Source organism: Centruroides sculpturatus, unplaced genomic scaffold (assembly GCF_000671375.1).
Source record: "Centruroides sculpturatus isolate CEXI.00-Female unplaced genomic scaffold, Cexi_2.0 scaffold216, whole genome shotgun sequence".
Classification (NCBI taxonomy): Eukaryota; Metazoa; Arthropoda; class Arachnida; order Scorpiones; family Buthidae; genus Centruroides; species Centruroides sculpturatus.
Window position 1 is genome coordinate 369,958 of NW_019386955.1, and position 14,973 is coordinate 384,930.

Genomic DNA, 14,973 nt, shown 5'->3' on the forward strand with positions numbered 1-14,973 from the left:
ATTATATTTTTCTAATAATAATAATTATTATTATTATTTATACACTCGCAACAACAATTTAGTAAACCAATATTATAAAAACACAGATTTACTTATAATAATCATTTTTACTGGAATAGATAAATATTTCAACATTCTTATTATTTACATTTATTTTTATTTGATTTTATTTGATACTGTATTTTGTAAATATATATTTTAAAAATTGAATAGGTTTAATATATATATATTTATTCATTACAAATTTATTTTTATCAAACTAGGCAATAACAATTAAAATTAATTATCATGATTTCATTTTTAAAATTAGGCCAAAGTTTTATTCATTGACATTTATGATTTCTTAACGTTTTAATTTACAAATTGAGAATGCTGTCTCAAAATATATTTTATTATATACATACTAATTCAAATAATGCATTATGTAACCTAGAACAATAAATTTAAGACTAAAAAACAGTTTATCTTATAGATTTATTGAATTACTAGACTTTATGTTCGCTTTATTTTCTATTAAAATAAACTTTATCATAAAAAATTTAGAAATGAATTCAAAATAAAATATCAACTGATTCAGAAAATGTCTCTATTCCAATGTAGATAAGAAGTATGAATGAATTTTGTGAATAGACTCCATTCACAAAATTTATATATTATAATTACATTTTAAATTGATAAATTTAAAATAATCAAGGTTTAAAAATTCTTTATTAATAACTCACTAAAAACATTTGATATTGAATTCATAAAGAAATGCAAGTTACTATTAACGATCAAGGATTCCCGTTATGACATTCATGTTTATATTTTACTTCTACAAAATCGCTACTTCAATTAGGAAGTTACATGCTATAGTAAGATTTAATTAAATCAAAAAATTAAATATTTAAAGCAATCTGTACTTTAGTGAAACTTTTTTCATACAAAATGTATTATTTTTCTGTGTACAAACTAATAAATTATTTAAGTTTAAATATAATTTTAAAAACCATTTTAAAGAACTTCTATATACAGTAATTGATAAAGGTCAAGATTAATTTAATATTGTATTACTATTTGTAGTAACTTACAAAATTAAATAATTGTAAATAACTTACAAAATATTCTGTGTTTATGATTTAAAAGTATAGAATTTATTAAGAAACTGTTAAACTTTAAATTTTTATCAAATCAAATTTTTAAATGCTTCATAGAATATATTAAATTTATATAATATAAATTTTACTTACCATTATAAAATATAAGAATTTTATTTTTTATAATGCCGTTTCTTTCCACTTCTAAATGCTGAACAGTAAAATTAAACAACATATTGGATCCTAAGCAAATTTTAACTTTCTCAATTCTTTGACGACAGTTAGTTTTATTCGTTAAATATATCAGCATTTAGTAACAAAATTTTTAAAAGTACTTTTCATTTTTTAATAAAAATCAATCTTTATTAAATTTCTGTAAATAGACTACGCGAAATTTTAGGAATAATTCGAAAAACTTATATTTAAATAGCTTAACCGAAATAATTCCATTGAACGAAATACAATCAAGATGTACAGTACTCTTATGCTTATCAACATCAATATCCATTATGATAAATTTATAATTAAAATTTTTAATTTGAAAAATTTTAAGAAATATTTTTAAAGTAATAAAGTTTTATTTAACGTTCACTTTAAAATTATTCCGCCTAAGAAATTACTTGGAAATCTGAAGATATCTCTATTTATTTATTTAAATTATTGTAAAATATATATTAAAAAAAATTCAAATACATATACTTGAACCTACATTATAATAAGGAAGATTTAATACGTTAAGATTGTTAGGTATTCAGTTATAAACCCTTATTACGCCTAATGAGACTTGCGGTAAATGCAATTTTAGACGCATAAATATAGACTTATAGTCTAAAACTTATTCTATATAGAAGTATCATCAAATAATTTTTATTTAATTGGAAACCTCTACCCTTTTCAGTTATTTATAGATAATAAATACTGTAATAATTTAGCTATGCTTAGACTGACCGAAAAGTTTAAGACATGATATTATTCGTGTAAAGCCTACAAAAATGTACCATATTTTAAAGTTAAATTTATAATAAACTTAAAGTATTAGAAAATAATATAAGTTATAAGTTTTTCTTTAAAATATTCGGCTCTTATAAATACAATTTATAAGAATAAGATTACGTCAAAATTTTATTAAGGAAAAAGTAGAATAATCTGTTATGTGAGTCTATATATAGTAGATTTATTCTATTGTTTAACGTATAGACAGCCTGTATCTATTTGAATTTTTAAAAATTAGTGTAAACATTTTGTTCAAATTAACTTATTTGTTCTTCACATAATCAAACAGAAAATAATCGAATTTCTATATAAGTTAACAATTTTCATAATTTTTATAATAAGTTTTATGATAAATTGCTAATGTTTGAAATGACAAGATGTTAGAAAATTTTTATTGCTGTTTTTTAATAATTTGAATTGTCCAATACTTTAAGAACGGTAAGTAAGACTAAAATTACTTTGTGTATCTAAGCTTCCTAAACTAAAATTATGAAAGAACGGAAAAGAAAGAAAAAAAGTGTGAGAACGTGTTCTAGATGATATATACTTGCAAGACAGATCCACCTTCTCCCATGAACCCGTAGGAGAGGAACGGGTTAAAGGTTGGGTGAATGTGCTATTGTGCTTATTTGCATGCTGTATAGGCCTGTACGCGAACAGTCAAGCAGGTGTGAGTCTGGCCAAGGACTATTCCCCAGACAGGCTTCTAACCAGCCAGACAGTTTTTTCTTGCACAGTCCCTTCCGCGTGACCTGCCCGGACGGACGACATTTGGTCCTGCTACTAGTGTATTTATGTATGTGTCTGAAACAACAGACTGCAGTCTGGTTGGTTTACATTGCCTTTTTAGAGGGAACTAATATAGCCAAATGCATTTGCACTTTTCTCTGAGAATTAAAGAAATTTTATTTGCAAAGTCAACAATGAAACTAGGATATAAGCATTTAAATTCTACTTACATTTCATACAAATTTATTTTTAATGCATTTTACGTATATTAACTATTAGTTCAATCGCAAGCATTTTATTGTCAATAGAATCTGTAATCACTTCAGTTACGATTAACTTTTTTGGTCCAAATCGCACCTGTTCTTAAGTCGACTTACGTAATCGAAATATAACTTCCATCTTTCTTCAATACTGATAACTGATTTTATTATTCTAGTTTTTCAAGAAATCACAATTTAATTAAGAAAAAGTGTATAAATTATTTAGGCCTAAATAAAATTTAAAATTTTTCTGATTTAAACTGTCATAAAAAAAATTACTTTCTGATACTGCCCTGATAAGAGTTTTACTTGGATAACAGTTTGGTTTTATCATTATGCTTTAATAAATCAAATGATTAGCTTTCTTTATCTTTATACAAACAGTAAATAAATTTCAATTGTATTTTAAAATTCTGTTCAATTTAAATAATGTCGTTTAGTTTCTGTAATATCAATCAGGAATAATAAATATGTGTAGCACGTGTTTGAAATAATAAACTACAGATCTAGTGCTTAATTTAAGTTATATAATAGTGTCAATGCATAAATCTATGTTCTAGAAGGATATATTAAAAGATATCAACTCTGCAATTTCCTACCAAACTACTATTACTTTTTGACATAAAATTTCATTAAAAATTGCCTTAATATCTAGTGCTTTATAAAAATATTTTAAATAAATATGAAATATATAAATTAATAATCATATAATTAAAATTTAATGTACAAGAGTTGAAAACTGAAATATTCGATAGCAATCCTGATCAAAATAAAGAAAAATCTTGAAAACCTTGAAATATTTATTCACTTCCTTATGTATTTAGACATTTGGTGAGACGATGGCATAATTTTCTTCTGCAAGTGCAGTTTACCTTGATCTTTGTTTTTAAAATTAAATTTATCGTTGTTGTCAAAGATTTTTCGTAAATAAAACTGATAATACAGTACAAATATAAATTAAAATAACGAAGATTAAATTATTTTAATTGTGTAAGTAATTTATATTTGAAAAACAGATATTTCCGGAAATAGACATATTAATTTATCTATTAAATAATTAAAAATTATTAAGATTAAATTGTCTAGTCGAAGCCTAAATTTTATAAATGATCTATATTGTTGATTTATTAACTAACTGTTATTTTCACTATTCAGGAAATTTATCTTTATATATAGATATTCAATAATAATTTTCTTTCTTTAGTTTTAAAATATCTTTTCTCAGCAGAATGAATTATTAAGAAAAAGATTCTTGAGAACAAATGGATCCAATCTCAGTTAAATGATCGTAATATATAACCACAATAAACGAAACAGAAAATTACAGAATTTTAATGTAAATACTGTACAATGTATCTACACAAAAAATAAGCAGAACAACTAGAATAACAGTTTTAAACAACGACGACGATGATGATGATCTTAATTTAGAATATTTTAATGATTATAGTAATGAAACATTTAATCAATAATTAGATATAATAATCCATATATCTTCGGATTACTATAAATTATTCTACCTTATTATTAATATGAAAATTTCTATTACAATAGAATTTATGTAAGTAAAATTTATAGATTGAATTTATATTTTTGTAATGCGGTATTAAAAAAATTTAATTAATTACATTTAAAATGTGAAGTTTATTGTTTTTATAGTAAATATGATAGTTTTAATTGAATTGTCTAGAGATAAATATTTTATTTTGAAGTTTTTAAATTATCTCAGAGTAAAATAAGCTTCAAATTTTATTATTATTAAAGACTGAATATTATAATAATATTTTTATAATATAAAAATTATTTAAAATTAGATATTTTTATTAAACTTGTAGAAAAGAATATTTAATAAAGTAAAGTAAGTTACATGACACATTCTAAAATATTTCATCTATTAATGAAATCAACATTTGAAATCAAATTTGGAAGACCGAATTTGACTATAACTACAACCTAATAACAAGACAGTTTCTATATTAGTTTCTATACTAGAAATAAGGATCGGTTTTTATGAAATTAACCAACTAATTTTTATTGAAAATTAGAAATATACTAAAATTAAGATAGCAGGAAAACATCTGACGTTGTATCGCTAATCCATTTACAAGATAAGCTCTCTTTTTGTATTTTTTTTCTTCAGTCTAATAAAGTATAAACTATTCTTAAGTCTATAGGCCTAAACTTTATTCTATTAAATATTATTTTTTAAGCATATGGGTTCAAATATTAATAATTTAATTACAATAAAATGTATGCTAACTTGTAATCTTTATATATCATGTAGTCTATGCAGTCTATATATTATGTATAGGCTTACAAATCGGCACAATGTTCGTGCAATAAGAAATTATAAAAATTTAAAATTAGAATTTCCGAATAATAAGTTATTCGAATCACAATTTCTATTTCAATCCTTGTCTATGCTGACCAATTCCACTTGCAGACCAGGTTTGATGGAAAAAACAAAAATTTGAGACCAGCAATATACTTTAACAGTAATGGCCTTAGTCTCACGGAATTTGTTAAAAACCTGGAAGAGAATTATATTCGTAGTTTGATTGGATATCAGACTATTCAAAAGAGCCTGATTTCGAATCACCACGAATTCGAAATGAACTACGTATTATTACTTTTGCAAAGTCCGTTAATATTCTATAATAGAAAAAAATTGAATCAAAGGATTGGAATAATAATACTTTCGCAGAGTATTCAAATTCAATATTATCTTAATAAACTTAATAAAATATTATAATTATTCTTTGCTTAATTTTATTTCAAATATCCTGACTATAAATAATTAAAATTTAAAAATATTAAAGTATAAATAATATGTTATTCAGTAAATTTTGACTTAATTTCCTAAATATCTATATCGAACATTAATATTTATTATTTCGTAAAAGAATCTTTTTTTATTTACTGTAAAGTAATACGCTTTCTGATATTTTATTTTTCGATCACATTTGTTAAAACTAAAATAATAATTATAATTCGACTTTAGGAATAATTTTTTTTTACTCAAACCATTATTTAACTTAAAAATTGTGTACTAATTATTTAATTAAAAATTATTTCAATTGTAAAAGCATTGAACAATGAAACATTATTTTCAGTTGTCAAGTAATTATCAATATATAGTATTTTTCTTTTTAATTTTCAACTGTTAAAGTCAACTTATTAGTAGGCCTACTATAAAATCGTAGGATTAAAAAAAATTAATTCTAAATATAATTTAGCCGAAAATTATCTGAGAAAACACCAATCTCAGTGTTTAGAGATAATAAAAATTATTGAACATATAGCTTAATGAAAAGTAGGCTACATTTATAGTCTACATTATTCATTATCACCTATATAAACAGGATTATAAACACATATATTTTACGTTCTTAATTATTAGTCTTGGTTTTTTTAAAACACTACTAAAACTTGAATAATAGGAAAAAATATTTTTAAATAGCTTTTTTCTAATTCGTATATTTTTATTTTTTACTAAATAATTACATAGGCACATTGTAAATGTAAAATAAAATACTTTTTATCTTTAACTTTTTTTTATTTTGACTTTATTTTTCTATAGTTTGCAAATATTTAAATAGCTTCTAGCAATCCCTTTTCTATTATCTTTTTAAACATTTTTAATTACTGAAAAAATTTTGATTGAACGTTTAATATGGAAATAGTAAATATTACGGTTCAAATAAAAAAAAACTTTTGCATTATGCCGAAGTAAGGATGTTGTTATATGTCATCATCCTTCATCATCGTTCATTCATTTATCATCATTCATTCTATTACTTTAATACAAAGAATTAAATTATACGTTTACCTCATTAAAAAAATTTAAATATATAAATAGTGAACGATTACAAGGTTCTTTCATTTCTAAAAAAGAAAAATATAGGCTATTTGTCGTTAGTGCATGGGAAATCTTTTCGAATTTTGTATGATAATGAATAGACTATAGATTCTTCCCTTTTCATGGAGATGTAGACTATAGTTTATATATAATTTTTGTTCCCAAGAAAACAGTTTTAATCTCAGTCAACATTGATTTAAAATAATTATAACCTAAGTATGAGATGAAAACTAGGCCTACTGGCGATTTTTATTTACTAATATACAAGTAGTTAGAGAATATATTCGAATATCCCTGTCCCAATTAAGTTGTTTTTTTCAATTATCTTTAGTTTATTTATTTTAATTAAGATATTTTATGAATAGTAAATTCATATTTTAAATTACACAAAATATTCTTAATAATTTGAATTTGCTATTAAATTTTCGACATATTAAGTCAATTGTGTCTTATATTAACATTATTTAAATAACGTGGGAGCTACTATTAAATAATAGTACTATTTTAAATTTTTTGTTTATAATTAGATTTATAAAAATGATTTCTATAGATTACCAAACTCAAACAAGATTTTTTTTTTTACAAATTCATACGTATTTCCATGATTGAATTATAAGAATTATTAAGATTGTTACGAATTATTTTCTTTATATTTTAACCTATATAAATTATTTTCTCCAGCAGAAAATATTTCTCTATCAAAATGGACTAATTTAAAAGAAAATAATCTTTTGAAATAGTCATATAAAAAGAATCAACACTGAATGAATCCGAAAATATTTTACTGCACTACATCAAACATTGCATGCACTCTCAACTAGTAGTTGTAATAGGCCCTACTATTTGTGAATGCGTGTCGTGTTGAAAAGTACTCACAAATAGCAGTAGTACAATTCTATTATGCGTGAATATTTTAAATAGATCTACCGTAAAATTTTACGAATATTCAATTATTAATATTTAGTTTTCTGCTGAAAATCGTTTTCTAAACTATTTACATTTCGGATTTTATTCATATTAGCATTTACTCATAAATTTCTATTCTTAGAGTGACAATAAGAAATTATAGCTTCGATTACGATGCATGTTATACATGTTTCTTTATTAAAATGCAAATATAAGTATACTTTTACACAGTGCAATGCAAAATAAAAAAGATGGGAAGACCTTATTGTGACAGTTACTGACAGCGATTTTAATTTTGTTTTAAATCACAAAAAAATCATTAATACAATTCATATTATGCTAAAAGAGAAACGAAAACGTCTGCAAAAAAATATTCAATAGTCATGGATTAATGAAATTGAAAAAAATATAATTTAAAATTTATCAAACAATTAATATCAATATAAATTACTAATACATACTCAGATTATTTGAAATACAATAGGAAATATTTACAGTATCTGAACTAATTTACAATAAATATTTTTGATAATATTTAAATTAAAGTTATGTTTTTATGTATCGTAGAACTTTTGCGTTATTTCACAGATAATTTTGAATATAAAATTTATTACATAATAAATTATTTTTCGCATGCATATTTTTGTTTATTAGAACATCCGTCCGATTAAATTAATTTTGTAATATCAATACTACTCAACAGAGTAATATACAAAATGTATTTGCGATATTTATTCCGAATTAAAGAATATAATATATGAAAAAATTTCGTTTGAGGAATTAGCAATGATTTTTGACTAGTTCCATGACAGGTAACTTATCATTGATAAAAATATAATTTATTACTTCAATTTTGAATTAGAAACGATAATTTATATATGAAATTAATCACTTGAACTATAGTAATGCTACAATTAACATATGCAATAATCATTTCATTGATTTTTTTTGTTTAATTTGGGAAAACGTTTGAATTGTAAAAATTTGACAAATCTAGAAGTTCGGATTTCAATCAAAATCTATTGTAACAGATCTATTTATAATTATAATTACTTATTTTGCAATCGAAAAACGATAAAAGCTAGAACCAACTCGAATCATGCCAGGATCACGAAGAAATTCAAATAGTCTTATCTACAATTTCTGTTATATATTAAAATATCATGATACAAGATATATTTCTTTTTCTTAAAAGAATTTAAAATAAACTATCAAATTTAGCAAATTTCTCGATAAACTGTTTCAATGAAATGACACTACTGAAAATTGAATTTGGTTGTTAATTTGCATAAAATAGTAATAGGTAGGCACAAAAGTTTTATATTTATATCGAAACTATCATCTTTAAATGATAAATACCACGGAAATTTTTGCTTTCAGTAATGTTTAAAAACATTTCGAACTTGTCTGTTTAAGCATCTAAGCTAATGGAGATAGAAATTTAAAAATTTCGCGAAATGACGATTATTATTCGGTTTATACTGAATGAGAATAGTTAACAAATGCAAGAGTTACACATATGACCTGATATTTACTGTTACTTTCGTAAATCATATTTCATCGTCTGATGTAATTTTATATCAATATTTGCATTTATCAGTTATTATTTTCAGTTTTAACTTATTTTCACTGTGTGGCGACATCTTGTTTATAGGTATTAATGCTTCGTTTGCCGTGTTACATGATATACTAAGAAAAATTATTGCAATAGAACAAACCGTAGAATATTTTTAAATTTTTACGCATAGTTTTAATTTTTAATCGCATTATATATTTATAACAATGCTGTAAACATTATTTAGATTTTGTAGAGGAATAATATATTTTATTATATCAATTTTAACTATCATCATCAGTTTTCCTACAAAAACATAATTTGAAATAATAAAATTAGAGATACATTGGATTTTGAACAAATTATCAATAGCAAGACACTACTTGTACTATACTATGCCACTAAACTAAAACTTAACTGTAACATTTTCATTGTTTTGCTCGAGTTTTTCTAAGCTTCTGGTTAGACTACGAAACTCGTTGAAACGAATTTGAATACTTAATAACTCAGGAGCTTCAAAAATAATTAATTCGAATTCTCATTACAACTAATTTTTAAAACAGTTTTAACGAAATCAAAACTTAATAACATTGTATAACATATATTTTTCAAAATTTTTGTCAATGGCAATAAAGTACAAGAATTATACTGTTTACAAAATTCATATTAAAATATAAAGTTAAGATTGGTTCAGTTACAAAGAAAATTGAAAAGGTTTACTGTTTATACATTTAATTTTTAATGATGTTATTCATCAAAATCGTCATTGATTCTCTCATGAAAATCCAGGCCTTTTGCAATATGTATCTAAAAGTTTGACTCCAAGTTATAAGTTGTTATAGTTATAAGTTACAAGTGTTATAAGTGACTCCAAGTTATAAGTTACAAATGTTATAAGTTGCGAAAAACATTAGAAATTGAGATTCATTCTAAAAATCCCATTATCTTCAATAGTAGAAAATAACGCTTTCACACTTTATTTCAAAATAACATCAGCTTTTCTTCAGAGACTAAAAATTATTTATACTTTATTAATTAGAATTAACAAAGATTTTATAATTGTATGAAAGGTTCCAGAACTTTTATTCACTAATATCAGGCTTTGTTATATTTTTAATAAGAATTATATATAATTTTAAAAGTTAGAACATTTCATAAAGAAGCAAAATAGAACTAACTGATTTCATAAGTTGCTGTAGGCCTACCTGCAATGTTATTCCTCTTATGATTAGTCATTAGAAATTCTTAAAAGAAAATTTCATTAACTTAAATATACATTATATGGAAGTAAAATTTTGCTTTCTTTTGTTCTCCATAAGACATATCGTGTAGACCTAATATGAAATATAGTCTCCAGTGACATTATAACGAAGTCTTACATCGACATTATGAGCTGTCATGATTATAAGATACGTACGAATGATAGAAGTTAAAGTTTTCTAATACTACTATTTTAATTAATTTTTTTCGGTTAAATAATATAAATTAAGTTTCGATTTGAGGTTAATATTGCCAAATAATTTTAAATATTTTCAATTCGTTTAAATTCTTACTACTGCTGTTAACTATTTAATTTTCTATTTGTTCTGAAGGTTTTCCATTTTTGTTGTAATGTCTCATAAACTTAAACGAACATTACTATTTCTTGGGGGAAACCGTTAAGCATATTAAACTTAAAATAAATAAATTAGTTTGATATGAAAATAATTTTCAAGATCATTTTCAAGATCAAGATATTAACTTGGCTGTTTCCATATGAAGTTAGAGAACAATTTTAAACTTTTTATCTAATGCTTATCTATGCACAAACTTTTAAAATGAACAAAGTATTAAACGTTTTTAAATTCATTTGAACATAATTTAATTAACTTTCTTATAAACTGAAATATGATTAAAGTAATTTGCAGATATTCAATAATAACTATCGTTTTTATTTCTATGAAATAATGAAAGGATAATATATAATTTATGGCACAGAGGCATAAATAAAGTAACATGGAACGATCTACATAGATCAGTGCAAAATTTATATGTAACAGAAACAATAAAATTATTGTATTCAGAAGTTCGCTATATAATGTGTAAACCCTTTCCATGCATTATAGTTTCTTTTGAGTCTTTCCAACAAATATATGGCTTTATTAAATGAATATTCTAAGAGAAATATGGAATCTTCTACACCGAAGCAAATAATATAGTCATAAAACAGTTTGATTTTTTACAACCTAATAGATCAAAAATAATCTAAAAATATGTTGTATTAGATTATTTTTATTTGAATTCTTTATGTAAATTTTTTATGTAAATTATGNAGTTCGTTTAACACGTGTTCGAGTAATCCGAGACTCGTTGTCTACATTTTGTGCCGCGTTGTTTAAATTATGGGATTTTCCTCTCCCTCTCATAATTAATCTATCGTTATTATTTAATCATAGGAATATCGCGATTTACATGATTCGGACCTCGGTTGGGTCTTCACAATAATATCAAAAGATTGTTTTTTTTATATGAATTTGCTTTATTAAATTTTTTATGTAAATTAAGCTCTGTCAGTTCAGAGATATTAAGATAAACCATCAAAAATTAAGAATATTTATTATTTTTTAGGATTTATAGTTTTTAATTGATAAAACAGCGACTATTATTAATTTCATATACCAATTTTATTGAATTAATTTAAAATTTCCATTTTATATTGACCTGAATCCACTTATTTATTGATTAAAACATTTACATTTATATTCGCAATTATTTCAAAGAATTTAATTGAATGTAGGCCTATATATGCCTATATATTATCCTATAGCTATATGAAATACTGTAGACTAAAATATAAACCAATAGTATGTTAAAAACAATAAAATCATTAGCTATTTTATCTAATTTTTAAGATATAGGTATTAGTTAAATAAAAGTTTTTATGATTTATATATATTTTAAAGCTTACATTTAATAGTAATATTACAAATTTTATTTCAAATAATCATTGAAATAAATTATTGGTTTAAAAATGTTCACACATTTACCATTTAGTAGCATTTTTGTAACATACAATGGAAAAATTTATAGACTATATTTAATATTAGATTTGATTTATAAAGAAAATCTCATGTATATGTATTTTTTCCAGCTATGTTTCAGACACCACTCGTGCCCGCCTTAACACCAAATCACCCGAACCACCCCATGAACCCCATGAATGCCGTCAGCAGGGCGGGAGGACCCGTCAACTTATCACAGCCAGCCTTGCCCATGCGACCGAGCCCTCCTATCCCCATGCTCACCAATAATAGTCATTCCTCACCATCTCCCGGTAACAAGGACGTCCCATCACCCTCTCAACTTCAACAACAGCAACAACAGCAGCAGCAACAGCAGCAGCAACAACAACAGCAACAGCATCAACAACAACAACAACAACATCAACAGCATCTGCAGCATCAACAACATCAACAGCAACAACAACCACAACAACCACCGGGCGGTGGTGTTCCTCATCAGCCCCCTCCTCCTCATCCACAATCTTTACCGCAGGTATGTTACTAAATTATTTAAATTTTAACGTGATACTGTGTTGTGAATTTGTCCTATATTTTGGAATATATGCATAAATTTATACATGATGTCATCCCTGTGAGCTGTATAAACAACCCATATCCGCACCATTCTGCTCAAATAGTGATGGATGGTGGGTGTAGATGGCTTTTCTCAACTGCTTTACTTCGGAATAATTGTATTTTGCCTATGGTAAGTTTAGCTGAGTTCTGACAACAGGTACTAGTTATCTAATAATCTAATACTGTGCCTTTAAAGAAATTAAAAATAAAATAATTCCGATCATTACAAGTATTTAAATACCAAACGATTTAAGTTATAATTTTCGATTCGGGATTATTCATATAACCAAAAAATAGTAAATCAGATATGGATTTAGTAATTTATAATGAAAATAATCAAATGTTAGCTTATCATAAAATTAGTTGCTTTCAAATTGTTGATCACGAAAATTTCATATCTATATTTTAAAGCTTGTTTGATAAAAATATTCGATGAAATCGTGTATGAGAAAAGGGGAAAAAAGTTATTCATCACAGTTGCATCTGTTTCTAGAAGATAAACCCGTCACATTAAATTAACCACCTTCTTCATTTATTCTACAGCAGAAAAGCTTGTAAAGCATTGCTTAAAGTGCGTCGGTACAATATATTTGAATTTTATCAGGTTGATCTAAATGAGAATGTTTACTTCAATATAAATCGTAAAAATACAAATATTTTCCAGTTTTTTTTAATTTTAATCTTATTAAAAGGAATGTATTAAGACTTTATTTTTTTCATAGAATCAAACTGTTTAACATAAAATCTCTCATCGCGCATTGAATTTTATTTCTCCTCTAAAGATAATGATTAGAGAAATTGAATTACTTATTTACAGATGTTTTTATAATGTTACATTAATGAGAATACTCCATGCTCATTTAAATATTATTTATAGTCTATTAGGACAATTTAAGCATCATTCCTCAGCAAATGTAATAAATCTAAAGAATAGTTTCAAAACTTAAGATCTCATGTTGTTTAGCAAAGTTTAGCTCAAGTATTTACTTTCTTTCTCTAAACAGTTAAAATGTGTTAACTTTAGTAAGCCTATTTATAATTAAATCAGTGGTTCATTTGTAAATTTTACTTGTAGATTCACTAAGAGATTAGGAAATAAAGGATTTTATAGTTCGTTATACTATATTTTCTGTCTGATTTATTATAATGATTATTATTAATTTCATATTCGTGCAGAATTCGACGAACGATAGTTTAAACAGTTTTGTTTTTTCTCTATGTTATTAATAAAAATAATACCAGAAAAATAAATAGAATACTTAAAATGATGTGTTGTATATACAATTAATATATTAATTTTTTCAGGCTTTGTTAAAAGCCAACATTTTTATGAGATTAGAGAAATCAAAATAATTATAAATTGATTTTTTAATTTGTGAGGTTTAAATTCTAAGTTGACTAAAGTTTAGAATTAGAGATAAAAGACTATTATAAATTAATTATTTTTAAATGCTATTTTAATTAAAGATTGAACTATAATAATTTTAGTTATTGTTTACACAACAAAACTAGATTAATGTAAACTTTTTAATTGATTTAATTTGTAACATAATGTGTCAAAATTAATTAAAAATACGTATTTTCTTTTTTTCTTTTAATGATAAATTTTATTATAATTTATATAATCAGTTGAAATTTAACAAATATTTTCGTTTTCATAATTTTAGTAAAATCAGTTATTTATTAGAATTAACGAAAAATTTAAATAAAAAAACATTAAAAAAATTTTATTCACACTCATAATGTTATAAAATCGTAAGACCAGTAATCCTTCATCGAGAAGGAATAACAAAATAAACGTAAAATAATTTGTAAAAATAGTAATTAAAATTGTAATTTTTTTAACGTTTAGCCTATATTTAATAATATAATTTAAATCTTATATTATTTAATATAAAAATCGAATTGGCTATTTGATAAAGTTTGCTATTTGAGATAGTTAAAAAATATTGTTTTTTTTTTTAAATTATTAGAGTAA

At 23.8% G+C, this 14,973-nt stretch overlaps 1 protein-coding gene across 9 annotated transcripts in view; it reads left to right on the forward strand.

Moving 5' to 3' along the window:
• The window catches only part of LOC111615968 (NGFI-A-binding protein 1-like), a 296,726-nt gene that overhangs the window by 175,005 nt on the left and 106,748 nt on the right, over positions 1 to 14,973 (forward strand). For all 9 annotated transcript variants that reach the window (XM_023357408.1, XM_023357405.1, XM_023357401.1 and 6 more), the window contains one exon: positions 12,509 to 12,912. In XM_023357408.1, the coding sequence (XP_023213176.1) occupies positions 12,509 to 12,912 (404 nt within the window). The remainder of the gene's footprint in view (positions 1 to 12,508; positions 12,913 to 14,973) is intronic.